This window comes from Prunus mume, linkage group LG3 (genome assembly GCF_029339155.1).
Source record: "Prunus mume cultivar Tortuosa linkage group LG3, ASM2933915v1, whole genome shotgun sequence".
NCBI classification, from domain to species: domain Eukaryota; kingdom Viridiplantae; phylum Streptophyta; class Magnoliopsida; order Rosales; family Rosaceae; genus Prunus; species Prunus mume.
In genome coordinates this window covers 18,102,890-18,129,934 of record NC_142700.1, presented here as the reverse complement: position 1 = coordinate 18,129,934, position 27,045 = coordinate 18,102,890, and the positions used below count along the sequence as shown (strand labels likewise).

General features: G+C 41.2%; 4 protein-coding genes and 1 long non-coding RNA gene across 7 annotated transcripts; 3 read left to right on the top strand and 2 right to left on the bottom strand.

The window, feature by feature from the left end:
- Positions 1 to 6,762: 6,762 nt before the first annotated feature.
- LOC148918963 (uncharacterized) lies at positions 6,763 to 7,734 on the bottom strand. Its single transcript, XM_089048747.1, has one exon. It carries the CDS (start codon positions 7,732 to 7,734, stop codon positions 6,763 to 6,765), a length of 972 nt encoding a protein of 323 aa, XP_088904873.1.
- Positions 7,735 to 10,394: 2,660 nt separating this feature from the next.
- Positions 10,395 to 13,193, top strand: LOC148918962 (FRIGIDA-like protein 1). Its single transcript, XM_089048165.1, is given in 4 exon segments — positions 10,395 to 11,255; positions 11,258 to 11,509; positions 12,245 to 12,420; positions 12,490 to 13,193. Coding segments are annotated over 4 exon segments (1,752 nt in total). The 5' UTR covers positions 10,395 to 10,471; the 3' UTR covers positions 13,030 to 13,193.
- A 2,883-nt stretch (positions 13,194 to 16,076) lies between these two features.
- Positions 16,077 to 21,725, top strand: LOC103326638 (putative WRKY transcription factor 20). Of its 2 annotated transcripts, none has more exons than XM_008228883.3 (6): positions 16,077 to 16,526; positions 18,045 to 18,209; positions 18,766 to 19,303; positions 19,401 to 19,566; positions 19,649 to 19,807; positions 20,916 to 21,725. In XM_008228883.3, exons 1-6 carry the CDS (start codon positions 16,284 to 16,286, stop codon positions 21,403 to 21,405), a joined length of 1,761 nt encoding a protein of 586 aa, XP_008227105.2. In that variant the 5' UTR covers positions 16,077 to 16,283; the 3' UTR covers positions 21,406 to 21,725. The 2 variants fall into 2 exon arrangements, with proteins under 2 accessions (XP_008227105.2, XP_016648731.2); XM_016793245.2 differs by having other exon boundaries at positions 16,083 to 16,526; positions 19,646 to 19,807.
- LOC148918961 (uncharacterized) lies at positions 21,623 to 22,508 on the bottom strand. Of its 2 annotated transcripts, none has more exons than XR_016125145.1 (2): positions 22,271 to 22,508; positions 21,623 to 22,094 (listed from the first exon to the last, which is right to left on the bottom strand). It is a non-coding gene; the product is annotated as an uncharacterized LOC148918961 (long non-coding RNA). The 2 variants fall into 2 exon arrangements; XR_016125144.1 differs by having other exon boundaries at positions 21,623 to 22,083.
- A 978-nt stretch (positions 22,509 to 23,486) lies between these two features.
- Positions 23,487 to 24,973, top strand: LOC148918960 (uncharacterized). Its single transcript, XM_089048861.1, has 2 exons — positions 23,487 to 23,817; positions 24,264 to 24,973. Exons 1-2 carry the CDS (start codon positions 23,610 to 23,612, stop codon positions 24,863 to 24,865), a joined length of 810 nt encoding a protein of 269 aa, XP_088904987.1. The 5' UTR covers positions 23,487 to 23,609; the 3' UTR covers positions 24,866 to 24,973.
- Positions 24,974 to 27,045: the final 2,072 nt, after the last annotated feature.

The following is a 27,045-nucleotide window of genomic DNA, read 5'->3' as shown; positions in this document are numbered from 1 at the left end:
AGATGTACCTTGAATGATGAATGAAGTCATCTATTTATAGGAGCCTCGGGGCTAGGGTTTCGTAGAGAATATGCTGAGTTTATTCTCTACCCAAATTAAATGAGGATCAAGTCGGACTGAGATAATATCTGATTTAATGATATTATCTCTTTTTATGGAGATAATATCTTAATTAAATGATATTATCTCTTTTTATGGAGATAATATCTGAGATAATGACATTATCTTCTCTTTATGAAGATAATATCTTAATTAATGATATTATCGCATTAAATAAAGATAATATCATTTAATTAAGATATTTATCCTAATTAATTAATTAGCAGATAAACTGGTTCAATTAATTAATTAAAAGAGATAATCTTCTTTTCCACGTGGCGTGCTGCGATTGGAGACGAAAATATCTGCTCCCACAAATGCCCCTCACCTGCGTGACACTTGTGTGGCATGTAGGAGATGAAATTATTTTTTTCGGGCTCTCCAACTGAGTCTGGGCTTTATTATGTGAGTTGGACTCCTTTGCATATCAGATTTCCAATTGGTGTAGCTTTTGAGTGTTGTTGGAGTTGGATTCCCAGTAGGAATGAGCTTGCGATCCCTTCTTGACCCGGGTTGTCCAACTTGTATAAATACAAGGCTTCTCTTCACTCTTTCTTACATTGCAAACTTAACTTTTCTACTTTCTAGCTTGAGAAAGATCTTGGAGAATTTTGTACTGCTTGTCGAATAGAAGAGTTGCCGTGCATCCCAAAGTAAGTCGAGTCTGCTGGCGGCGATCGGAGGTAGTTGGTGGACTGCCTGCTAAGGATGTCGATAGATGGAAGCAGGATGGTTCGAGCCTTGATGATTTGCCTGCTGGACATGAGGAGTGTTTTGCTAAACTCCCTAAAGAGGAAGGTGATGTCGGTCTTCGAGAGCTCAAGCTGATGAGTTTGGAGATCGTGATATGCTCCGTAAAGTAGTCTGTGCGCGATCTAGCTCACTTATTGAGAGGCAAAGAGATGCGGATGCTCCTTTTCAAAATTTGAGTCGTTTGTACCAGTCGAAGATTGGAAGTCGATCTGGGCAGTTTGCTCATCCATCCAACCATCGTGTTTCAACTGTTGAGTCACGAGCAGTCAAGCGTGGAGTGGATTCATCGTCGCCAATTCCTTTGGAAGTGAGGTTGTGAGGCTAAGAAAGCAAGAAAGTCATTTGCACAGGCGAAGGGCTCTTACGCAAGCGTCAACAAGCGATCCCAAAGTGGGCGAGGTTCACCCTTGCAGAGGATGCGGCGTGTCGATCTGCTCAAGATGAACTTTGTCAAGTCCATCCACTTGTCTTGGTGGTTCATCAAATCCGTCAGGTTGCGATCTTGGTACTTTCCCAAGTCTTTCCTTGGAAAAACAAAAGGAAACAACATTTCTTTCTCCTTCAAAAAGGAGGTGGGGGCAGCGTGGAGGATCAGGCGGTGGAGCTGCTGAGAGTGTGGTGATCAGACAGACGCCGAAGTGGCTGCAGATCAAGGATCTCCTGCTGGCGTATCGGAGTAGATGAAGACATTGAGATGCTCTATCGGACTTGCCCCTGCGAAAGTGAGGAGGCTAATCTTGTGAATACCGAAGGAGTTGACGGCGGTGGCAAAAGAGCGATGGCAGGAAGATAGAGCAGAGGAGGATGCGATCGATGAGGTGGTGGCGAGCGTCATAGATCAACCATGTGGAGCTGAAAGCGTGGCTGATCAGTGAGGCCGAAGAGGTGTAGATCGAGGATTTCCTTACGGTGTTTCAGAGTAGACGAAGACTCCTTTATTTCTTTTCAGCTTTTGTAGTCTGCTTTCGTTTAGAATAATTGGTCTTGTTTGACCATCTTCTTTTGTTTGAACTTGGCCGGTTGGTCGCTTTGCTATGAAAATCTCAGTCTTTATTTTTCAACTTCAATTTGCATATTGTCTTGTGAACTGCTTGAGTAACCGGCTAGTGTCTTGATTGCACATCTCCTTTTGGAGATTCATGAGTGCCAGGGTTCCTCTTGAAGGACTTCGGACGTGTTCTGCATATCTCTTAGGATGGCTCCCCTTAGGAAGTTGGCGAATGCCAGGGCCCCCTTTAAGGGGCTCCGGACGTGTTCTTCACATCCCTTAGCATGGCTTAGTCGTCGCCTGCGTCTCGAATACGCCGCTTATGGGCAAGCTGTGTGACTATCCTGCCTCCCTTAGGAAAGCGGATAGGAACACGGATACTTCCCGCAGAGGCATGGAAACCTCCTTTTAAGAAATTCTGGCGCACCACTGAGTCTCCCTTAGGGCGTTTTTAGTGGGCTGCGTCTCCAAGCGGACGCTTTTAGTCGTCACCTGCGTCTCGGGACGCGCTTATGGGCAATGTGTGACTATCCCGCTTCCCTTAGGAAGCGGATAGGAACACAGATACTCTGCAGGAGGCATGGAGACCTCCTTTTAAGAAATTCTGGCGCACCTGCGTCTCCCTTAGGGCGCTTTTTAGTGGGCTGCGTCTCCAAGCAGAGCAGCTTTTAGTCGCCGCCTGCGTCTCCTTAGGGCGCTCCTTATGGGCAACTATATGACTATCACCGCCCTAAGGAGCGGATAAGAACACGGATACCTCCTTATGAAATTCTGGCGCACCTGCGTCTCCCTTAGAGCGCATTTATGGGCTGCGTCTCCCGGGACGGTCATTGCCTGCGTCTCCGAAGGGCTGCTTATGGACAACAGATTGTGTTTTGTGGGTAGATGAGACATTTTGGAATAAAAAACTGAGCTTATATTGATATCCATAAGATTACAGTCCTTTATTCTAGCAGTCAGTAGGAAGTATTACGGATAATACTTTCGGAGATGGTAGGCATTCCATTGCCGTGGTATTTCCTTCCCATCCATGGTGTCCAGCGTGTAACTTCCTCTGCCCCCGGACCGGCTGATCACATAAGGGCCTTCCCAATTGGGTTTCATTTTCTTAGACCCTTGTCTTTGTGTAGTGATGAAGGCTTTTCTTAGCACAAGGTCGCCAGGTTGAAACTGTCTGATCTTAGCTCTTTTGTCGTAGTAGGACTTCAACCGCTGTTGATAGGAGGCGACTCGGATAATGGCCTTCTCGCGCTCACCTTCAAGTAAGTCAAGATTGAGTCTCATATGCTCGGAGTTCTTCTCTATACTGCCGACTTCAATGCCTATAGAGGGGACAGTGACGTGAGGAGGAATGATCGCTTCAGTTCCATAGGCAAGGGAAAATGGGGTTTCGCCAATCGACCTCCGTTTGGTAGTGCGATAAGCCCATAGTACTCCGGGGAGTTCATCCACCCATTTCCCTTCGGCGCCTTCTAGCCTTTTCTTCAAGCAGTCTAATATGACTTTGTTGGATGCCTCGGCCTGCCCATTTCCTTGCGGATACCTTGGAGTGGACAGGTGTTGCTTGATCTTGTATTTCGCAAAGAAGCGGTGATCCGCTTGCCAATGAATTGTGAGCCATTGTCGATGACCAACGATTGTGGGCAGCCGAACCGGCAGATGATATTTCTCCAGACGAATCGCTCCACATCGACTTCTTTAGTAGATGATAGAACTTCGGCCTCGATTCATTTAGTAAAGTAGTCGGTGGCGACGATCATCATTTCTTTCTTGCATGAATGGCCATGGACTGTTTTGCGGATGATAAACTTCGGCAGGCAGATTAGGGATCGGCTTGTATCGTTGGAAATGATCACATTTTTCGACATATTCAGAGGAGTCGTGGCGCATGGTAGGCTAGAAATAGCCTACGTTTAGAGTTTTCTGGGCTAGTGACCTGCCTCCTGAGTGGTTGCCACACTCGCCGTCGTGAATTTTGCAAAGGACTTCAAGTGTTTGAGGGTACTTTATGCAGGTGAGATGAGGGCCGGAGTATGATCTACGGATGAGCTTGCTGCCGTGCATATAGTATCTCGCGGCCTTCTGCTGGACCTTCCTACTTCGGACTTATCCATTGGCAGGTTTCCATTCACTAAGTAGTCGATGATAGGGTCTTGCCAGCTGGGGTCCTCATCAATCTGCATTGAGTCGATCGGCTCTATTTCTTCGATGCTTGGCCGGTCAAGGTGTTCAACTGGGATGGAGCGTCTGGGTGTCGATCTTGATCCTAGGCTCGCCAATGCATCTGCATGAGTGTTCTCTGCCCGTGGAACTTGTTGGATGGTGAAAGTAGGGAATTCTTTCAAAAGTCCTTGGACTTTGTCAAGGTACTGGACCATTCTTCGATGCTTTGCCATGTACTCGCCTGAGGCTTGATTCGTGATCAGTTGGGAGTCTGAGTAGATGGCCAATCTCTTGATCTCAGTTCTTTCGCTAGGCGTAGTCTGCAAGCGAGTGCCTCATATTCTGCCTCGTTGTTTGAAGCAGAAAAGCCTAGTGTGATAGGTTGTTCCAACAAGGTTTCGTCTAGGGTGATTATGACGACTCCTGCTCCCGCTCCTTTGTGATTTGATGCTTCATCTACATGCAACTGCCACATGTCGTTAGGTAAGTTCGAATCAGTGGGGGAGGTGTCATCCGCCTTTTCCTTGCTTTTCGTGACCATCTTTTCGGCTGTCGGAGTAAACTCTACAACAAAATCTGCTAAAGCTTGGGCTTTTATAGTAGTCTTCGGCCGGTAGAGGAGGTCGTATTGACTGAGTTCGATAGCCCATTTCATGAGTCGTTGAGAAGCGTCGGGGCTGTGAAGGATCGATCTCAAAGGAAATTCTGTTATGACAATTATCCGGTGTGCTTGATAGTATGGCCTTAACTTTCTCGCAGAAACCACAAGCAAAAAAATGAGCTTCTCCATTTTCGGATAGCGAGTCTCTGCATCGAGAAGAGATTTTGAAGTGTAGAATACCGGATGTTGTGCCCCTAGCTCTTCTCGAATGAGAGCTGAGTGACAATTGAGTCGGACATCGCTAGGTAGATGTACAATTCTTCGCCTGGTATCGGCTTTGAGAGCAATGGAGGTAAAGTGAGGTAAGTTTTCAAGTTTTGAAAAGCTACTTCACACTCGTCATCCCACTTGTCTTTGTGTCCCTTCTTCAAGGCTTTGAAAAATGGCCTGCATTTGTCGGTAGATCTAGAGAGGAATCGGTTGAGAGCTGCCGCCCTACCCGTTAGACTTTGTATCTCCTTTGTTGTGGCAGGTGACTTCATGTTGAGTATAGCCTTGATTTGATTTGGATGTGCCTCAATTCCTCTTTGGGTGACTAAGTATCCAAGGAATCGGCCGGACGAGACTCCAAATGTGCATTTGCTCGGGTTCAACTTCATGTTGTATTTTCGGAGTAGGCTGAATGCCTCGGCTAGATTCTCGATGTGGTCTGCTCGCTCGGGAGCTTTGACTAGCATGTCGTCTACGTAGACCTCCATAGTCTTGCCGATTTGCTCCTTGAAAATTTTGTTCACCAGCCTTTGGTAGGTTGCCCCGGCGTTCTTCAGCCCAAAGGGCATGACCTTGTAGCGGTAGGTACCTCTTTCGATGATGAAAGAGGTTTTGCCTTGTCGTCTTCATGTATCATGATCTGGTTGTAACCGGATTAGGCGTCCATGAAGCTTAGCAGTTGATTGCCGGAAGTTGAATCAACGAGCTGGTCAATTCTCGGCAGTGGAAAGTTATCTTTAGGACATGTCTTGTTGAGGTCGGTATAGTCGACGCACACTCTCCGAGCCTTTATCTTTCTTTGCTACTAGAACAACGTTACGACCATTCTGTATGAGACTTCTTCAATGAAACCGCAGCTAGAAGCTTTTCGATCTCGGCTTCAATGATGGCAACCCGCTCGGCGGTTGTGTCTCTTCTGCGCTATAGGCTTGATGGTGGGTTGACGTGTAGGCGATGGCGGATGATCCGGGATCGATGCGGGCATGTCGGATGGTGACCATGCAAATCGTCTTTGTTGTTACGGAGGAAGGCTACAAGCTCGCCTTTTCCTCCTGGCTTAGGCGCGAGCCAATTCGCGTTGTTCTCTCGGCTTGTCGGGATCAAGGGTACTAGCTCAACGTCCTCCTCGGGCTTCCATCCTTCTTCAAGATAGACCTCGGACGGATTTCCTCGACTTGGTCCGATTCTTTGATTGCTATTAGAGAGTAGTTATTCCCTTTCCTTTTTGGCTGCTCGGCCGTCGAGAACGGGATCTGCTTTCTCATCGCTTGTACTACTCCCTTTAGATCTGCTTGATTCACGGGAGGAAGCGTGTGCTTGCCTTTCTTGACCCTTGAGTGAGCATTTCCTCGCCATTGCACGATCTGTTGATTTGGCGATCCCACCCAAGGAATGGGGTAGCGAATCTTCTGATGCGTGGCGGAGGTGATGGCGTTGATCTTGCTGATTCATGGTCTGCCTAAAATGCCATTGTAGGGTGAGACCGTCAATGACCATGAACGTTTGCGAGCTGACTATAGGTGGGGCGTAGACGTCGAGCTCTATCGTGCCTATGGTAACCGTTGTTGCTCCATTGAAGTCAGTCAGCGACTTGGCTGATTTATTGATCTTTGCCTCTAAGCCCATCTGTTGGATAAGCATCAATTGTAGGATGTTGGCTGCACTGCCCTCGTCTGCATGGATTCGGATCGACCATGGCACTGAGCGATTTGAATGTTGATGACAAGAGCGTCATTGTGTGGTAGATCAAGGCCAATTACAGGATCGTCTTCTGCTAGCGGAAGGTCGGTTGAGACTTGGAAGATCATAGTGGCTTGTTTGATCTTCCTTTTTTTTTCCTTGCTGGTCAACCCAGATTCCTCGGAGTCGGCTAGGATTGTGTTAATCCTTATGACCTTTTGGGCGGCTCCTTGGCGGTGTCGCGGTCCTCTATCATCGGATGGCACCTTAGCGATGAATTTCGTGCAGATGACCTTCCCTCACGAGTTCTTCGAGGTGTGCTTTCAAGCGAGCGATTGTTCGTAGTGTGTCCATGCGTCCCATGGAAGGCACAGTATTTGCTAGTATCCCTCTTGTCTGGATCTCCTTTCAAAGGTGGCGGTCTTCTTACCCAAGGTTTGTTTTTCACTTGGGCTAGGATTTGATGTATAGGGATAGTGAACTTGGTGTAGTTCTCTCCTGCCTTAGCGTCCTCTTGTGGGTGTGACCTGCGCTTGTCCTTATTCTTGTTGCTAAATTCATCGCTTCTTTGGCCCGCCCTCTTAGTCTGCTGATCTCCCTGCTCCGTGGACTTCTTCGCGGCAATTCGATCGTCATCCCAGAGCGCGTAGCATTCTGCGGTCGCGAAGACCTCGCTAAAGTCGGTGGGAGTGATAGTCAGCTCGCGGTATAACTCGTGTTCTGCTGGAAGACCTTTCTTGAAGGCAGATGATGCGATTTGGTCGTCGCACCCTACGATGTTGGCCTTTTCTACTTTGAACCTCTTGATGTAATCTCGAATGGATTCGTAGGGCTTCTTGCGCAGGTTGAACAGATGATCTGGGTTCTTCTTGATCGTCCGATAAGAAGTGTATTCTTTAGTGAAGACATAGGCAAGCTCCTTGAAACTGTTGATCGACCCGGATGGCAGGGTGTGGAACCGATCTGGTGTTCCTCGCAATGTCATTGCGAACGCCTTGCACATCAGTGCGTCGTCGGCCTTGTGGAGGATCATGACACTTTTGAAGTGTTTTAGGTGGCTCTCGGGATCGGAATCTCCCTTGAAATGCGTAAACGAAGGCGTTGAGAATCGCCGAGGAGCACCGCTCGATTCGGGGTGAAAGGAGTGGAGATTGCCGGTCCATCTCCTTACGTAGTGCATCCTCGAGGTTCCAGCCAGTCTTCAAGTCTCGAAGTCGGTCGTTCACAAGCTTCTCAACGTCTTCTGCGCGCATTGCTGGTCGATCACGTTGGCGACTTTTGTGATTCGGGCGACGCTGATTGACCTCCTCGTTGATCTACGAGGGTCGGTCCTCTCGTCCGCTCTGCCTAGGAGGCGTGTTGGTGGATTGCGCTTGCGAGGGATTTTCTGCAGCTTGACGGCGAGCAGTGGAGTGCCTCTCTTCACGATCCTTATCGCGAGGTTACCTGGGTTGACCTCCCGGGACCTAGCCTTCGTGAATATTTCTCTGCGAGTGGGCAGCGGAGCGCCTATCTTCACGATCCTCATTGCGGCAATTGTCGGTTTGATCTCCCAGGAGCCTAGCCTTTGAAGTACATTTCCCTGCGGGCCCAGGCGAGCACGGACGTCAAGTCGTGGGCCGAGCCTTTCTCGCACGTTGCTTTGTGTGTGGCTTGCAAATGCTTGCGACACGTCGGCAAGCTGATCACGTGGTTGTGCATCCCTTTGTCTGCTCGCTCCTGCTCGGTGCCCGTTGAGCTGCCCACCGGTGCATTCGTCTATTCTTCTCTCTTCGCCTGGTTGTCCAAAGCCAAGATTTTGAGCCACGCTTATTTGATTAATGAGTTGCCTCATAAGAGCATTTTGGTCGTCCGTTCTCTGAGCTAGCTAGTCAACTCTCAGGTTGAGATCTGCTTGACTTTGTGGATCGGGAGGAGAGAAGCGTGTGCAGCCCAATTGCACACGGCCTAGGGTTTCATTAGGCGTGTACCGAGGCGTCGTCAGCGTGGAGGCAATGGAGGGAACGCTTGAAGTTGCTCCAAGACCGGGCCTAAATCGGTGGTGGTAACGAGCCCACCTTGATGGGAGGGTCCACCATGTTCGGCGGTAGTGCCATGGAGGTTGCTAGATCCGGCCGCGGGTCCGGTAGGTGGCACGGTGGCGAGAGGTGGTGGTGCCACCATGTCGATCGCGGGATCGTGGGTGGAATGGGTTTGGGCCATCTCGGATTGAGCCGCGGCGGTTTTGCTCCTAGTGCGTTTGCTTCCAACCATGGTTGTTTGGAAGGCTTCGGTGGATTGGACAATAGGAGGAACGAATTCCTTGAGCACGCGTTGAGTATAACTCGTGCTCTCAATGAAAGCACCAAATGTTTGTGCAAATAATCTCACGGGAGAATATTCGCTTCTAGATCTTTCAACCTTCGATCTTCCTTCTCTCTCTTCCTCGATTCCTGTAAAACAGATTGGAGTAAATAGACCACACCCGGGGGGTGTTGGCCAAAGGCCCTCCGATGCCTAAGTTAGTTCGAGTGTTTGTAGAAAAACAATAACTAAGCAAATGGTACGGAGTAGTGTTTATGTAGGGTGTAAACCGGGCGGCCAGAGCCGTGTGTGGTGGCCGGAGCCGTGTGGAGAAAATATGGAGAGTGGAGAGGGAGAAAGAGAGAGCTTCGGGTATTAGGAGTAGGTTTAGATGTACCTTGAATGATGAATGAAGTCATCTATTTATAGGAGCCTCGGGGCTAGGGTTTCGTAGAGAATATGCTGAGTTTATTCTCTACCCAAATTCGTAGGGATCGAGTCGGACTGAGATAATATCTGATTTAATGATATTATCTCTTTTTATGGAGATAATATCTTAATTAAATGATATTATCTCTTTTTATGGAGATAATATCTGAGATAATGACATTATCTTCTCTTTATTAAGATAATATCTTAATTAATGATATTATCGCATTAAATAAAGATAATATCATTTAATTAAGATATTTATCATAATTAATTAATTGGCCAGATAAACTGGTTCAATTAATTAATTAAAATAGATAATCTTCTTTTCCACGTGGCGTGCTGCGATTGGAGACGAAAATATCTGCTCCCACATTCGCGGGATTGAACGTTAGGGATTGCCAAGAACTGTTAATCATATGGGAATGAGAAGAAATACTTTTTGATTGGGAAAAGACATGACTTAATTAATATGAAAAAAAGAGCTGCAGTTTAGCGTCTCTTTGTTTAATTAAGGAATATTTTTTTTTTCTTTTTAAATTCTTATGAAATTGAGTTTTTATAGCCTAACCCTTAAAAGTCACTTTACAAAGGAGTAAATTTGTTTATAAAATTTTGAAGATAAAGTGAGTGGAGAAATAAGACAACGGGTGGAAATAATATCACTCTTAATTAATAGAACTAATATGTTAATTCAACAATCATTCATATAAAATTAATTAAATATATTACTTTAATTGTCTTGTTCTTGTCTTATCGTATTCTAGTTTTTTGATATTTGACGTATCATACTTTATTATATCAACGTACCCGTATTTGTATCCGTACAACATCGTTGAGTGTGAGTTAATTGATTTTTTAAAAGTTTTTTAATTCGAGTATGATATGCCAATTTTGTGGCTATTTGATGTGATTTTAAATGAAATTTAAAAGTGAGGTGGCAAGCGAAAAAGAGAAGTTAAGCAAATCATAGCAAAGGAAATCCAAGCAAAGGATCCGGATTCAATTTTATTCCTAATTTATAATATATATATATATATATATTAAAAATAAAAATAAAAATATTTGTTTATTTGTTTATTTGTTTATTTTTTTTTAAATGTGGTTTTGGGGTTATTTGGGCATTCAGTTCTTCGACTGGCGTTTCCATTGGGCATTGGCAATTTCCCAACAGGGGTTTTGGCTGAACTCAATTTCATGAAACAATGGCTACGACAGTGGAAACAATGTTAGCGGCCATGGAACTGATCGAGACAAAGAAAGAGAACCTAAAGAAGGCCTTCGATGAGCTTCAAGCCCACTACAACGTCCTCTCCTTCAATCTCACCTGGTCTGACCTCGATTCCCACTTCACCTCCATCAAAGACTCCCTTAACCAAAAACTCCAGCTCCTCCAAACCCTCGAGTCCCAATCCTCAAATCCTTCTTCTTCTATACCCCAAGACCTCTGTTCATCAAACCCTCCATCTCAGAAACCACAAGACCCTTCTTCTTCTTCATGTCAGATACCAAAGGACCCCTCTTCTTCGTCGAATTTACCGACCCATATAGCAGAAGACCCGTCTTTGTCATCGTTGACATTGGTCCAGTTAACGGAAGACACCAAAACACCAACCCAGATAACAAAGGACCCACCTTCTTCATCAATTTCGTCGACCCAGGTGGTAAAGGACCCTTCTTCATCAAACCCTCCGACCCGGAACACGGTTACGAGTCTTCAGTCGGATTCAGTTCCTCCTCGGCCAGAGTTGGTGGCATTTTGTGAGCGAATGGATGCAATGGGGTTGAGAAAGTATATGAATGAAACCTTGGATAATCGAAACACCATCCGGGCCGAGCTCCTGGGAGCTATACGGTACGCCAAGGACCCTGCTGCTATGGTTTTAGATGCAGTAGATGACTTTTATAGTGAGAACGGGAGGGATAAGGGTGATAAGGACCCGGAATTGTTTGCTGTGAGGAGAAGTGGTGTGCTGTTATTGGAAGTGCTAATGGGGTTTCACCGGATGTAGGATTCGAAGTGAGAGAGAGAGCAAAGAAGTTGGCGTTGGCTTGGAAAGGGAAGGTGAGTATGGATGGTGAAAACCCGTTTGAGGCGTTGGGATTCTTGCATTTGGTGGCAGCTTATGGACTGCAGTCTGAATTCAAGATGGATGAGCTTGTTGATCATTTTGTTATCATTGCGCGGTATAGGCAAGCTATCGAATTGTGCCAGAAAATTGGTTTGGGAGATAAGATTGCAGGTAGAGTTCTCTGTTAGTGGAAACATTCAAGTTGAATTTTTATTTAATTTATGTTCGATGTTGATACATAAGTTTTGGTGTTATCAAATGTTCATATTCATAGCTAATGGATTGTATTGGGTGTATCTTTCAATTTAGCATTATCAAATTGCGGTGTTTTGATGTTGCAGTCAGAGAGTTCGTAATGGATGCTAGTTATTAAGTAGCTATTTGCGGTTGAAATATTGATTATTATTCATGGGAAGAATGAATTCTTGAGTTGATTGTTAATCATGTAGTGTACAAACTTGAGGCAGAGTGATAAATAAGCTCAAATAATGACTTTGGTTACTGAGGGCAGTTTATACATAATGGCGAACTACTAAGTTTTGGGATCTTTAGCCTCTATGAATAAGCTGTGGGAGAAGGCTGTGTAAGAAGTATGAAGAGAGAGTAGAGCTTGTATGGTCTTACTACTTAGAAGGCTTAATGGAACTTTATACGCATGAGGCAAAAAGAAAAAAATGTGCTGGGGAGAGCTACAGATCCAGTTATTTTTCTCAATGTGTAAACACTTGCATATTTTTTGTGGGGGAGGAGTGGCAATGCTTAGCATCATACTTTCCATAGAGGGCATTGTATGGCAGGATTGTTGTTTGCCTTTTGGATGGACCTATTAACTGCCCAATTGCACAGTTTTTGGTTGTTTTGCTTAGGGTAGATTCTGATTTTAACTGTAAAATGTTATGCTCGCAGATCTCATTCAGAAACTTGTAAGTAAGGGAAAACATCTTTTGGCTGTCAAATTCATTTCTGAATTTGATCTGACTGATAAGTTCCCACCAGTTCCCCTCTTGAAGTCCTATTTGAAAGAGTCTAAGAAGCTCGCTAAGAAAGTTTGTAAGGATGGAAATAACTCCCGCAAGTCAATGGTAATTTCACTTTTCTCTTAAAATCTAATAGTTCATCTGCGGCGTACAATTCATTAAGTTTCTTTGTAGAATGAGGCCACAGCCAAAGAAACCGGTGCTTTGAAATCAGTAATCAAAGTTATTGAAGACCTCAAGCTCGAATCTGAGTATCCACCTGCTGTTCTTCAAAAGCGACTTGAGCAGCTGGAGAAGGAGAAAGCAAACAGAAAACGCCATGCAGAAGCTCCTGCTGTCAAGCCTCAGCAACATAAACAGCAGACAGCAAAGCAGCAAAAACTGAAGCAGCAGCAGTATGGAAACAAGCATCCTCGAATGACTGCTCCAGTTGGCTCTGCAGCAGTCTCAAATAGTGTCAATGCAGCAGGTTTGTTGCCAGCCTATGCCTTGTCAGGCACTGCTCCTCCAATTCCCCCTTATGCGGGTTCATCAGCTGGGCTGTATGGTTTTGCAGGAGGCCAGATGGGTTTTCTTGGGAACCCGGGCCCTGCTAGTAACCATTTATACTCATCCGACCATTATATGCCGTCAGGCTATTATAACAGGCAAACTGCCTATGGTGGATATGGTGTACCCCCTGAGTACCATCCTCCATCTCACTATCCTCAGTAGTGCTTGCTACTCTTTGTTCTGTGATAGTATACTTTTGGATGGTGTGATGCCTTTTGCATTTTTTTTACAATGCTGGTTATCAAAAAAGCAAAGTCTGCTTTTTTGTTCACCATAATTGTAGTTCAGCAACAAGACTTGGTAATTAAGATCAGTGGTTGCATGTATGGCGTCACATGTCTAATTCCTTGAACAAAATTTTTTGCTTCCGAGTAGTTTGTGTCATCCATTAATTTTTTTTGTTTTTCTGGGTGTTTAATAAACTAATCAGCCTGAAAGTAGAAAAGCTTATTTTTATATAATTTTTTAGCACTAATTCTTGTGAACAGACTACTTTTAGGACCTTTTCATCCATTTTCTTTCCCTGGGAGCATTTTTCCTAAAAAGGGAAAGACATCCTCATGTTTTTACCTGTTTTAGGGTTCTCCTCCTTGTGCTGCCATTTCACAGGGACAACAGAAGTACTCTGCCTTTCACCGAAGGAGTTTGAGGTGCATTCTCTTTTTCTGTCTCAGAAAGAGGTGATGATTTTTACCTATATTGAATAGGAACTTAACGTTGGTTTTAGGTTGATCATTGTGATCAACAAATCGTTGCAGAGCAAGTAGTGTTGGTGAACAAGTAATCGTCTTTTTTCCTGTCTTTGGTTTTAAGAAATAGGAAGTCTTTTTTCATTAATTTTGCTTGAAGGGTAAATGCTGCTCGTTGAAAGCATAAATCCTATATGCCTAAAAAATGGGGCTGTCATCTGTTTCTAATGTTTGAGTAGAAGGAAAGTGTTTGGTTGCCCTATTAAGTATTCATCTTTGTGTAACATCCATCTCTGGATAGATTCTTTTTTTTTTTTCCTTTCTTTTTTTCGTGAGAGCTGGTGTAAAACAGAATGGAAGCTTTATGCTGCTCCTCCATTCTTATTTATTATGTGTACTGTTGCCATTTGGATGTAACCATTTTTTGGCCAATGGCCTTGTAGCCTAACGGCATAGCAGCAACTCCTCCTTATGAGTAGGGGTCTTCAGATAGGCTCCATTATCGACTCATAATGGAGTTGTTCTGATATTAGATATTAAATAGGTACTAGGGAAGAAAAGTTAGGATTTCTTCCAGAAACCTTGTTTCTGGGGCTTATTTCTTTCATGTTTACCTTTTATCAATTTTTGCTTTAGTCGCCATTGGAGCTTTTCGTTTTCTACATGTGGTCACTTTGTAGATGTTCCCTTCTTCCTGCGTCTGGTGTAAATCTGTTCATTCAATTTTAAATTTCATTTTATTTGACCCGTTGGACTTGTATAGCTTATGGTTGAACGAAGCTCTATTTAGGGTTGGGGATCAAGATATGCATTCTTCTTCTGCACTTATTTTTGCCTGCCTTTATTCTTCTTTTTTATTTTATTTTATGAACTTCTAGGTTTTTGACAATGTATAAATTGTGAGATCATCAAAATAAATACTCTGTAATTATAAATTTAGGCTACCAAGTCTGGTGAACCTTATTTCATTATTTGAGTTTTTTCATGTAATTTTATAATCTGGAATAAATAGTATGTGCTGTTGGTTGTAAAATAACTTGTTTCTACAAAAATAAAATGAATAAACTTGTTTATTTTAAAAAGAAAATCACACCTAAATTTTGGAAGACGGTAAGTTTTTCTAAATTTGGGGTGTGACATGTATAATGTAGTTAGGCTATTCTTTTTGGTTCGTTCTTCTTCTGCTCGGTCAGTTATGATACAAAATGCATTGTTTTTGTTACAATACAATTTACTCCAATGGTTGGAAGCACAAGGACAACTTCTGGATTGCCTCTTTAAGATTATATACTCTTTCGAACCAGTTTATTGAAGTCAATTTAACTACATGACAGGGTTGAGTTATTCAAACCTCTAAAGTCTCGCATCGGCCTAATTTAATGAGCCTAATTTAATGACTAATGAAATGAAGTTGAAACTTTACTCTCCATTAATTGACTCTATTGATTGTACTCGTATCTTTTAGATATGTTATTATCAGTCGAAGTTACATGTGACTCTTAATCGTTTTTTTGAAAGGAAGGGAAAAAGAAACTTAAATCATGTCTACGAGCTCAACTAATGTTTAGTAGACCACATAACGATTGGCAGTGCGTGTGGGAGAGAAAATCATTCTCCCCTTTTCTAACTTTGGTGGAAAAAAAGACCATATAACGATTATCTTATCTAAATGAAGTTTTAAATTCAATGTAAAATATGGGTGTTAGCAGATCAACATGTAAAAAAGGTCTTGTAGCATGTTCAATAATTATTGCTTGTTAGCAAATCAAAAGAAAACTAAAAATCATTAAGCCTTGACTAATTGAGAACTCATTGAGAACATAAATCATTAGTCTCTTTATAGATGGTTCAATTTTCCTAATTTCACTCTTCGCTTTTAAATTTTCCATTTCTTTGACGATTAGGGGTATGAAAATTAACTAACTCATATATATGAGGTTGGTTACATAAATTCTCACCTATTAAATCTGATGAGAGGATCTTTGCATTTTTTTTCCTTTTTCCATAGTAGTCTTGACTAAAATCAATGCTAGCACTAAAAATAAAATTTGAGTAGATAAATCAAAAGTGGTTCCAAGTTGTGATGAGCCTCTTCATAAGATTTCCTTAATAGGCTCACAAGTCAACACTTGGAGCCACTTCATTTATTCCAACTCAATGCAATCTTGACATTGAATGGTTATAATTCACAAGTCAAGTTGTGATGAGACATAATTCTACAAATACTTTATTTTAGTAACTTTCCGGGACATTCTCCAATAAGTATTTAAGTTAATGATTGGTTATAAATTTTTAATCTCGACTGTTAAATTGTATTTAAAAGACTACCAACATATTTAATGAACATAATCCAACGGCTAAAATTAGGAGTATGGAAACAATACTCTCCTATGAATGTTTTAGTTAAGTTTAAATTTAAATCGTATGGCTATAATAAGATCTTTTTAAATATTTATTTTTAACCATGAGAAATGGGGAAACGTCTTCAATGACAAACTCAGTCTCTGAGTGGCTCAGCCCGCAGATGAAACTCAGATCCATTGCCACAAGTCAACCCACGTCTCTCTCTGACAACAAAACCTTCCAAAACACAACAGACACCCCCAAAGATTACCATTATGCCCTTCCCTCCTCTTCCCCTGTTCTGAACAAAAACGAACCCACTCTCTCTCCTTTTCCCTTTGACAGTTTTTTGACTCGCCCCTCACCCAAACCCACCGGCTTTCTATGGACGCGACCACACTCGACCACCCCTCTGGACCCTCCGATGACTTCGATCCGGGTCTAACCGACTTCAATCCCGGGTCTGACCCGACCCTTTTTTCTTCTACTGGTGGTGGTGGTGGTGCAAAGTACAAGCTCATGTCCCCGGCCAAGCTTCCGATCTCGAGGTCACCCTGCCTCACTATCCCTCCCGGCCTCAGTCCGACGTCGTTTCTCGAGTCCCCCGTCCTCCTCTCCAACATGAAGGTCTGCTTCGACGTTGTTTTGTTTCGATCCTTGTTCTATTTTCTATTGTTGATTTTTATTTTATTTTTGGCTGCTGAGGAAAAGCAAATGCTCTTTTTGAATCTTATGCTGTGTTTGGCTTGCTCAGTGAAGTGTGGGAAGTGGGAACATACATAAAAATTAAACATGATCTTCTAATTTTTATTTTGAAGGTTTTTTTGGGTGTGAATTAAATATAAGGCTCTGTTTGGTTGCTGAGAAAAGGAAATGTTGGTAATTGGAGTGAAAAAGTTTTAATTTTGAACTTTTCTCAGGCATTTTCTTGGTGACCAAACATGGGGTATATAGGGAACTGGGTCTAACGGCCTGAGATTTTGCCCCGTGGTATATGCTGTAGGAGGGAATTTTGTGGACTTAAAAAATTGATGTGATGTTGATGATGAGTGAGCTAAAAAGATGCTCCTCCTTTCAGCCAAATTCGAAAATTCTGATTACAATTTCCGTTTGTTTTGTGGCATAACAGTGAATTTAATTAAATGGGTTTGCTGCGAATGTTTTATTTCTTTTTATTTTTCAATAAACCAGTGGGATTTTATATGTGGGTGCTTAGGATGGGACCCGAAGGTTCTGATGCTTTGTTGCTGTTTAAGAGTAATGTAATGCTAGTATTGGCCTATTGGGTCTTTTCTCTTTATGCCCGTATGGATTGTTCGAAAGCAATTGCTTTGGGAATATGGGGCTTTCACTTACAACTCTTTGAACTTTGTTGTTCTTTATTACTATCGACTGTGTTGTTTTTTCACATAATGAATCTTTCTTCTCTTCTTTTTGCTTTGGTGGTGGGTTTTAGCCTTTTTGTTTGTCTTTGTTTAACGGTGGCAGTGGATGCAAGTACGACAAAAACGTTTACATTTGTGTATGTAGAATAAGGAATAAATGCATCAGCAGGTGGAAGGAATAGGAAGGCTAGAAAGTTTGTGGGTCAAGGTGTTGATATAAGTCGTCATTGGCATGTGTTTTATGGAGGATATGACCTTCATTGTGCTGATTGTGATTAGAGATGATTGTTCTTGTTCAAAGCAGTTTGCAATAACTTCAGTTATGTGGGTAATCCATATAAATATATTGCTCTTCCAATCTTTAGTGGATTTACTTAAGAAATTTATCTTTTATTTACTAGTATTTGTTTCATTTGCATCGGTAATGAAGGAACTTGTTAGAGTTATTTTGGTAGTCTAGGATGGATGGACAAATTACATATCTGTTAAGTGATGCCAATCAGAAGAATGCCTGAGTAGTTGTCAGAGTTTCCTGTTATTTTGAGTAGTTGTCAGAGTTTCCTGTTATTGAACAGATATGTAACAGTATGTTTAAGTATTGCCACATTTAAAGGGGTTGGAAATTGTTCTGAATCTTCTTGGCCATCTCTCTCTTGTTCTTTCACGAAATTTTCTTTTTTCTGTACATGCCCTTCAGTCCATCAAAAGTCTTCTGGATCAGGAATTCCTGAATGAAAATATATCGTTTCTGGTCTTGCAGGCGGAACCTTCCCCAACTACTGGGTCCTTTTTGAAGCCTCAAATGGTCTATGGTTCTCTGAGTTCTACTACATATTCGGCAAGCACAATGTGCTCTGATTTCGATACCTTTGATGAAAGAAATTCTGGAAGTTTCGAGTTTAAGCCCCATGCTGGATCAAATATGGTAATTTCTTTATCAATTGTTGGTCATTTATCCTTTTATTAGTTGCATCTATGAGGACTACGTTTTATTTATGTAGTGAAAGATACTGATTAAATGGTGGCCTAGATCCAAAGTTTAGCTGATTGGTCTTTGGCCTATTTTGTGCACTAACTTAAACTTGCAATATTGGTGGATGTTTACTTAATGCCTCAAAATCTTTTAAGTCCCCATTCTAAAGCTTAACTAATTTGCTACGGTATTGCTTTCATACTTCCTCTGTGTCTCAAGCGCTATATGATGAGTACTGGATTGGTTTTCTTGTGTCAACTAATACTTTATTAAGTTATCTACAATTGTTTTCTGAAAATGCTTTATAGAGAACCAATGTTTTCTAAGGAAACTGTAAGAAGAATTGAAACAAAAGGTGGTAGATGAATCTCTTTGTCGAGATGGACTGTCATATTTCTTTTTGAATTATAGAACAATGATATATCTTGATTTGAGTTCATTATATATCTGAAAGTGTGTCAAAGTCGTTGTAAAGTACTGGTTGCCTAATGCTTCACATTTATTCAAGGTTACTACAGATTATAACCACCAGAGAAATGACCAGTTAGTCCAAGGTCAAGCTCAGCCTCAATCACTCGTGTCTCCACCTTTGGTTAAAAGTGAGATGGCGGTCTCCTCAAATGAATTGAGTTTGTCAGCACCTGTTCACATGGTCACTTCAGGAGCTAGTGCACCTGCTGAAGGTGATTCAGATGACTTAAGTCAGAGGGGACATCCAAATCCTGGGGTCCAAACATCACAGTTTGATCATAAAGGAAGTGGGCCTTCAGTCATATCTTCTGATGATGGTTATAACTGGAGAAAATATGGACAAAAACACGTTAAAGGAAGTGAATTTCCTCGCAGTTATTATAAATGTACCCATCCTAATTGTGAAGTGAAGAAGCTGTTTGAGCGATCTCACGATGGACAGATAACAGAGATTATCTACAAGGGTACACATGATCATCCTAAGCCTCAACCTAGTCGACGATATAATACTGGTGCTATGATGCCTATCCAGGAAGAAAGATCTGAAAAGGCTTCCTCTTTGATCGGCCGTGATGGTAAGCATCAGAGTATTTCTCTTTAGCTGTTTTATGAATATATGGGCAATAATCTTTTATCATAGCTACCAATAATCTTGTTCCTTTCTAACTGTAGACAAGCCATCCAGCATATATGGGCAAATGTCGAGTACTAATGAGCCAAATAGTACTCCTGAACGATCTCCTGTCACAGGAAATGATGATAGTGTAGAAGGCACAGGTTCACTATCTAATAGGATGGCCGAGGAGATTGATGATGATGACCCATTCTCAAAAAGGAGGTATAGAGATTCAAGAAATGCTTATGTTTTTCCTGTGTTGTTCATGTTCCCTAACTAACAAAGTGTCAAACTTGTTAAGCAGGAGGATGGATGTTGGTGGGGTTGATGTCACACCAGTTGTTAAACCCATCCGCGAACCGCGAGTTGTTGTTCAGACTCTGAGTGAGGTTGATATATTGGATGATGGATATCGCTGGCGGAAATATGGTCAGAAAGTGGTGAGGGGAAATCCTAATCCAAGGTATAGTTTATCATCAGGCAGATGGTTTTCAACAATAATTCTGACTCATTTCATCTGTTTCAACATGTAGCTTTAGTGCTTGTTTGATAATTTAGTGAATGCTCATAAAATTGCTGGGCGTTCTTCTCTAACCATTAATGGAATTTGATAACTTTCTGATACTCATAAAAAAGTTGGGCTTTCTTCTCTGACGGTTAGTGGATTATTCTGAAAAATATTGAGCTAATGATAACATTTATTCAAACAATTAAATCCCAATCTCTCTGCAATGGAACACGGTATTGTAAGGACGGATTTTGGTAGTTCATTCTCCCACCCTCTGGCTGTTTCACACTCAAAGAATAAATGCGGATATTCTTAAATCCAGTATAAGAACTTAGTCTGACAGTTGATAGCTATGATTTGAAAAATTGATGTCTTTCGAATTTGAACTTTTAGCCTTCCATTCTTTTTCCTTTTTTTTTTCTCTTTCTTTAAGTGACTGTTTGCATCAAAATTAAGTTTTAGTGTAGGTAATTGTGCAATTCTTTGTTGCTACTGTTGCAATTCTTCTCATTTAGTTTAACTGGAACTTTTCCATCATCTCCCTTAGCCACTTTCCCATTTTCATGTAAGAAAATAGAGGGCTGTGCAGACCCTGCTTATTCATAAAGGACTCCTGAGGAGTGGCACCTTCAGCACAGATGGTTGGGGTATTTGGAATATTGCTAATTTCGCCTGATGTTTTACCCCAGTAATTGCATTAAACGTCAAACTTAAAGGAACAAAAGAATAAATTGTAGATGTATTCTAGATCTCTTTCTGTAATTGAACCAACCTATAAATTATTTACCTTAGAATGTTACCTCATTATTTTGGATTGTGTTCGGTTGGAGATAAACCCGCATCATGCTTGTGTAGTGTGTTTGGTTATCATGTATGTAAATATACCCTGCTAACTTTGTAATTACAATGTTGCATCTGAATAACTAGGAAGTGGTTCTATTACGTGTATCTCCCATATGTGCATGTTCATCGTGTGGCTAATATTTGGCTCTAGTCTTTTTTTAACTGCTACTTTTTTCCAACTGGTTTATGGGGTTTCTCATCGTTCTCACATGCTATGCAGGAGCTATTACAAGTGCACCAATGCTGGATGCCCTGTTAGAAAACATGTGGAGAGGGCATCCCATGATCCAAAAGCAGTTATAACTACATACGAGGGGAAACATAACCATGACGTCCCAACTGCAAGGAATAGTAGCCATGACACTTCAGGACCAACAACTGTGAATGTCCCATCGAGGATTAGATCAGAAGAAAGTGACACCATAAGCCTCGATCTTGGTGTTGGAATCAACTCTGCTGCTGAAAATAAATCCAACGAGCACCTGCAACTGCACTCTGAACTAATGGAACGCCAATCTCACACTAGTTCCAATTTTAAGGCCATTCAAACTACCCCTGTTTCAACATACTACGGTGTTTTAAATAGTGGCATGAATCAGTATGGATCTAGAGAAAATCCAAGTGAATCACGTAGCATCGAGATTACACCTTTAAATCATTCCTCTTATCCATATCCACAGAACATGGGAAGGGTACTAACAGGTCCATAGAATTGCTTAAGATGAAGCCAACAGAAATAAGCTACTTTTCCCCTTCTTTTGGCCACGGGTGAAGGTCAAAGGGCATCTCAATTTGAAAGAAAGAAACAAAAGGTATTCTTCTTTGCCTATTTCAAAGATGTGGTATAGGTGCCTGCTGCGAAATTCCTTCTCTGTCCGATTGATGTATGTGCAACATTTACTTGTCAGGGAATACTATGTACAAATATGAATTAATACTGATACTATATTCAGAGTCATTGACCGCATGTGTTGTAATTCGATCAAATGCTTAAATTTTACAATATTTATAAGAAAGTTTTGTTTCGCTACTTGGCCTGTGTGATGAGCTTATTGAGCTCCTGAGTCTTAAATTTGCTTGGCATTGTGAACCCTGTTGCTAAAGCTTGAGCAATGTAGATGCCGGGGCATTGTTCATTTGCGTCTGATGATTGCGATACTGTTGCTGCAATAAAACGACGAGATAAAAGATAAATTGTACTCATGCCTATCATTGTAGAATGGTCCCAATGGGAAGATCAATGCTGACCCTGTGAACTGCTGGGACTCTTATCCTGCTGTGTGGAGGGGGTTTGAGCTTTAATTGTTCCATTCTCCAGGAGAGGACAAAAGGTTCTCTATAGGCCTTTCCATGTGGGGTAAAAAATTTGCGGCTACTTGTTTTGGGGCCTGTGAAGTAACTTGGTATTTCAACCACCACACAGAAGTAGTTTTTCATTTCTTCATACATTTAGACTAGATAGAAACTATTAATTGACCAAGGCAACAAATCACATGGATCAAAATCTGTGAGGTAAAAATTCTGGACCCTAAATAGAAAAGAAAAATAGAACACAGTGAAAAGTAAGAAGTTTACCAAAACAGTGAACACAGCCAATGGGTTCCCACCATAGTGGTGGTGGCTTCCCCCTTCCCCCATGCCACCCCAGTTTGAACCTCTCGAACTCCAATGTAACCCAAAAAACAGAAAAAAAGAAAAATCATTAGAGATGAAGCCAGAAGAAGATAAATTGTGGAGATGAGAATTATTTGTAGTTTTGTTCTGGCGGCCTGTTGTAAAGCTTACCGACCCTGGCTGGCATGGCAGCATTTGAACTTGCTCTTTAAATGCATTTGTATTTGTATAATAGGATGCAAAATTCCTTAAATACATAATTTGTCTTTTTGCTTGGTGGATAATGTAGCACCACGCACTCTTGCAGCCACGTTGTGGCCCAAAACTCCACTCCCTGTAGGCCCCTTCAAATTACGCAATTAATTTGTTTTAGCCATGCTCAGTCCAAGTTAATTTTCTTGCCAAAAAAAAAAAAAAAAATTAGTATTTTGCTCTTTCTTCTCAAGGACTTGTTTTATCTTAATCATTAATTTTTATTTATTTATGAATATGTCATTCAGTATTTTGTTTTAGTATAATATCCATTTCAGCATGGCCAGTGCTCGACTTTTGAATGCCCGGGGCGAAAATTAAAATGTTCTTTGTAGATACTTGTTTGACATGAAAATAAAGTACTAAACTTTTTTTTGTATATGCATTTTTCTGGCTTCAAAATAGTATGGATGTAGATGTGTAATATAGAATGTTTAATTGGAGCTTAAAGCCGTACACCTGAGCATGTTTGTATTGATAAGAAAAAAGAATAAGAGGGAGACAATGTGTTGAAGAGAAAAAAAAAAGAAAAAGAAGGCGACCTGTTTTTTTGGTAGATTAGTGAGAAAAATGTGTTAGTGGCTTATGGAAAGGAGTGATTTTAAATGTACTACATTTAGTTATTTCGATTACGATTACATTTAACTTAATGTGGTTATTGTTTTTTAGCAATTTTAGTCTTGTTGTCAAATCCAAATTCTTTCATTCCCTCCATTCAAACGGAGGATAAAAGAAGTGACCTATTTCAAAAGAAGGAAAAAAAAAAAAAAATATCCGTTTTATTCTATTTTAATTTTTACTGCGCTTACCGTGGCTCCAGTCCTGCCTCCTGTTAATGAAAAAAGATAGTAACAAGTCGCATATTCTTTTATACATCAGCATCAGCAACAGTATCAAGTATAAGGTATAGTTATGGGTGCATTTGTTTGATTTAAACTCAGAAAGATCTGCAACTTTGCAAAGATAAAATACTGCACTGCACCAGTACGAGTTAACTAGAATACACACAAACACACTCTCACTCAGTCACTCGGTCAATCAAACAGAGATGCATGCTTTGTGGGTGTATTTGAAGGACAATGTCAGGTGCAATGGGAACAAGGTGGCAGATGTAGTTGGCCGGGCATCTGAAATATGTAACAGAAGAAACAGCAGTTCAGGAAAGGCAAATTGTGGTGGTGAAATTGTTCATGGTAAAGAGACTCCGGCCCGAGAATTGATGCACCGGGGAAGCTACACACAAGCACAGCTATATGGTAAGTCTCAAAGCTTTGCTCTGGTTTTGCTTTATATTATGAAAGACAAAGATCTTTAAGGATTTTGAATTAAGTTTTCAACAGTAGTCAACTGCTGCATCATATCGTTGCAGCAGCAGCCATGCAAGAGTCCATAGAGTGAGGTTTTAGATGGAGACAGATGTTGTTTATAATTGACATGAAACCTCGTTAAACGTAATCAAGTAGCTTTTAAACTCCATTTTTAAGCTCAACTTGTTAGGTAACGACCAAAAATATATGACAAGCAAAGCAAACACCATTATCATATTTTACAGTGTCTGCTTTATTATTCTTTTCTTCTGGAATTATTCATGTAGACGGGAATGAAATCCTATATAGATACTATAAACCTAGGACTATCTTCCAATGCTTAGAATTACTGTTGCTTAAGGTACATGTCCTTCTTGTCTTAATTCTTTAATCAGAGCTAGACATTGGAGACCCATCGAGGAATGTCATTGAGATGATTGTCCAAAGAGCATCGGTAAATCCATCAGAGCCATCAAACAGGATTAAAAGGGTCCTGAGAGTGCAGAACTCCATAGAAACGCTTGAAAGGTTTGAGAAGTACAGAGAGATGGTAAAGAAGATGGCCAAAGAGAGATATATGAGGCATCCAAGAAGCACAGTAGATGGAAACGAGCTGTTGAGGTTCTATGGCACAACGGTAGCCTGCTGCAGTGGCGAGTCGAAGCGAGTCTCTGAGCTTTGTAAGGCTCCAAATTGTCAAGTTTGCATGATAATTCAATCAGATTTTTACACAGAATATAGCGTGAGCAATGAGATTCAACTGAGTACAAGTAGCGAAAAATTCGGTGAAAACAGCATTACCATCACAAGGAGGAACAAGATAAGAAGGGCTGTAATAGTTTGCAGGACAATTGCAGGGAGCATGGTTAATATGACAGACAAGGAATATGAAGAGTCTGATTCAATTGAAAGCCAAAAGCTGCTTTCCACTTCAGAATATTTGGTAGTGAGGAATCCCTCTGCTGTACTTCCCTGTTTTGTCGTAGCTTTCACCTGATATGTATTTGCTTGTAAGTTGTAAGCACAGCTCTTATTTCCATCAGCAGGCATTATGTAGCACAGAACAGTATATCAAGTTTAGCTTACCAGATTTGTATTGAACTTCCATCGAGATTTTTAATTAGTTTTATCAGGGAATTTGATATTGAAGGTCTAAAGATGTATATGGAAAAGGTTCATGTATTATTTGATGAATCATGATCTTCTAACATAGTAAAGCTATCACTCTACAAAAGATATCTTATCCAACCAAGAAAAAGAAAACGAAAAAACAAGAATACAAATGAGAGCAGAAAACCACTTCGGGAAGAGGTTCCACCTCAGGTTGCCATACACAAGACCAAAAGACACAAATGTTCATGTGTTTTTTTTTAAAATTCAAGCAATATTCTAAACTACAAGGGGATGGTGGTTTTCTCAGGTGTCATGGGGATTCGAACCTAAGTCCACTGGTCTACAAGTCAAGGTCCTTTTTCATTGTGGATAAGGTGAAAAACCAGCCATAATTAAAAATAAAATAAAAAATTTGCAGCTCAGTGTCTGAATGAACCGGGGAAGGATAGGGGCTGTGAAGCACCTTGCAGCTGCTTGTTTTGGAGCTAAAACTTTGCAGCTGCTTGTTTACGAGCCTGTGAAGCAACTTGGTAATCTAACTACCACACAGAAATAGGTTTTTAATATCCTCATATGCATGCAGACTGCATAGAAACAATCAATTGACGAAGCAATTTACAAATTACAAGGCTATCTATGAGTCACACGGATCAAATCAAAGTGTCCCTTTAGGTCAATTTTATGATGTTGAGATGGCTCTTGACAATTGAATTATTTTTGGCTTTGTAGTAAAAAACGGACGTAGGACAACCGGGTTTTTGGCTTCTTTCAAGGACTGGCCGGCAGTATCCAGATTTGGTCTTTCATATAAGATACAATATTCCTCAACTCACACATTTGTCTTTTGCTTAGTGGATAACGGACAATGTAGCAGCATGCCGCCACGTTTGTGGCCTAAAACTCCACTGCTATATTTCATTTGTGCAAGTTAATTTTCAAGCAAAACAGGACACAATGCTGTTTGGATTCCATGATCCTGCTTTGGGAAAATAGAGTATTTTAAGAATTTAAGAAAATACGGTGTGTAAGTGAACAAAAGAGGAGTGGGAAAATCAGCACTCATTATTATATTCGATTTTATATTAAGTAGAACAACATAGGCTTTTTTGCAAGCGGCTTGTAGTTCAAGTGGTTAAGAGTATTTACCTTTGCGAGCAAAGTTTTAGCTTCAATTTTTCCCCCTCACCCGTTATAGCTTGTATAAAAAAATGGCTTTTCTTGTTTTTTTTTCCCCTCAAAATTGATTTAGGTCCAGAGTGTGTGTATAAAATATAAATGTGACAAATTGTCACATTTATATTTTACTGACAATAAAACAGGATGGTACAAGGTATAATTATAGGTTATTTTGTTCGTATTCAACTTAAAAAATCTGCAACTGAGCAAGGATAAAATAGTGCAACACTCTCGCTCAGTCACACAGAAATAATGCATGCAACAATGGGTATCGTTGAAGGAGAATGCGAAGTGTACTGGAAACAAAGAGGCAGACGGGCCGGCCAGCTGAAAGATGTAACAAAAGAAGCAACACTACTTTAGGAAAGGAAAAATTTGATAGTAAACCTCCTGCACTACTTGTTCATGGCAGAGAGATTCCGACTCGGGAACCGGCATACCAGAGAAGCTACATACACATCACAGCTATATGGTAAATAAATGTTTTGCTCTCATTTTGATTTATATGTATGTATTTCGGTACCATATTCAAATTTCTAAAGCTTTTGAATTTAGTTTTTAACACTAGTCAACTTCTGCATGCACTTAAGAAGGTTAAATTTTTGCAATCTTTCAAGTTATGGACATGCTGAAGTATTTGGAGGCCTTCAGCTACATATGACTGCAGTCCTACCTAGATTAGATAGCTATACACCTACGACTATGTATTTGCCAATGCTTGGAATTAGTGTCTTAAGGTACAATTTCTTCTTGTCTTTAATCAGATCTGGACGTTGGAAACCCGTCAGGTAACATCCTTGAGGTGACTGTCCAAGGAGCAGTTATGAATCCTTCAAAACCATCAAGTAGGATCAAAAGCGCCCTGCAGGTGAGTAACTCCATGGAAGC

What these genes read in the sequence shown, in the direction of transcription:
- LOC148918963 (XM_089048747.1), bottom strand. Translation starts at nt 7,734, where the DNA reads ATGCACTACGTAAGGAGATGGACCGGCAATCTCCACTCCTTTCACCCC.
- LOC103326638 (XM_016793245.2), top strand. Translation starts at nt 16,284, where the DNA reads ATGGACGCGACCACACTCGACCACCCCTCTGGACCCTCCGATGACTTC. An exon ending in TCCTCCTCTCCAACATGAAG is followed by an intron (nt 16,527 to 18,044) that starts GTCTGCTTCGAC and finishes CTGGTCTTGCAG; the next exon opens with GCGGAACCTTCCCCAACTAC. An exon ending in GACCCATTCTCAAAAAGGAG is followed by an intron (nt 19,567 to 19,645) that starts GTATAGAGATTC and finishes AAACTTGTTAAG; the next exon opens with CAGGAGGATGGATGTTGGTG.
- LOC148918960 (XM_089048861.1), top strand. Translation starts at nt 23,610, where the DNA reads ATGCATGCTTTGTGGGTGTATTTGAAGGACAATGTCAGGTGCAATGGG. An exon ending in CACACAAGCACAGCTATATG is followed by an intron (nt 23,818 to 24,263) that starts GTAAGTCTCAAA and finishes TTCTTTAATCAG; the next exon opens with AGCTAGACATTGGAGACCCA.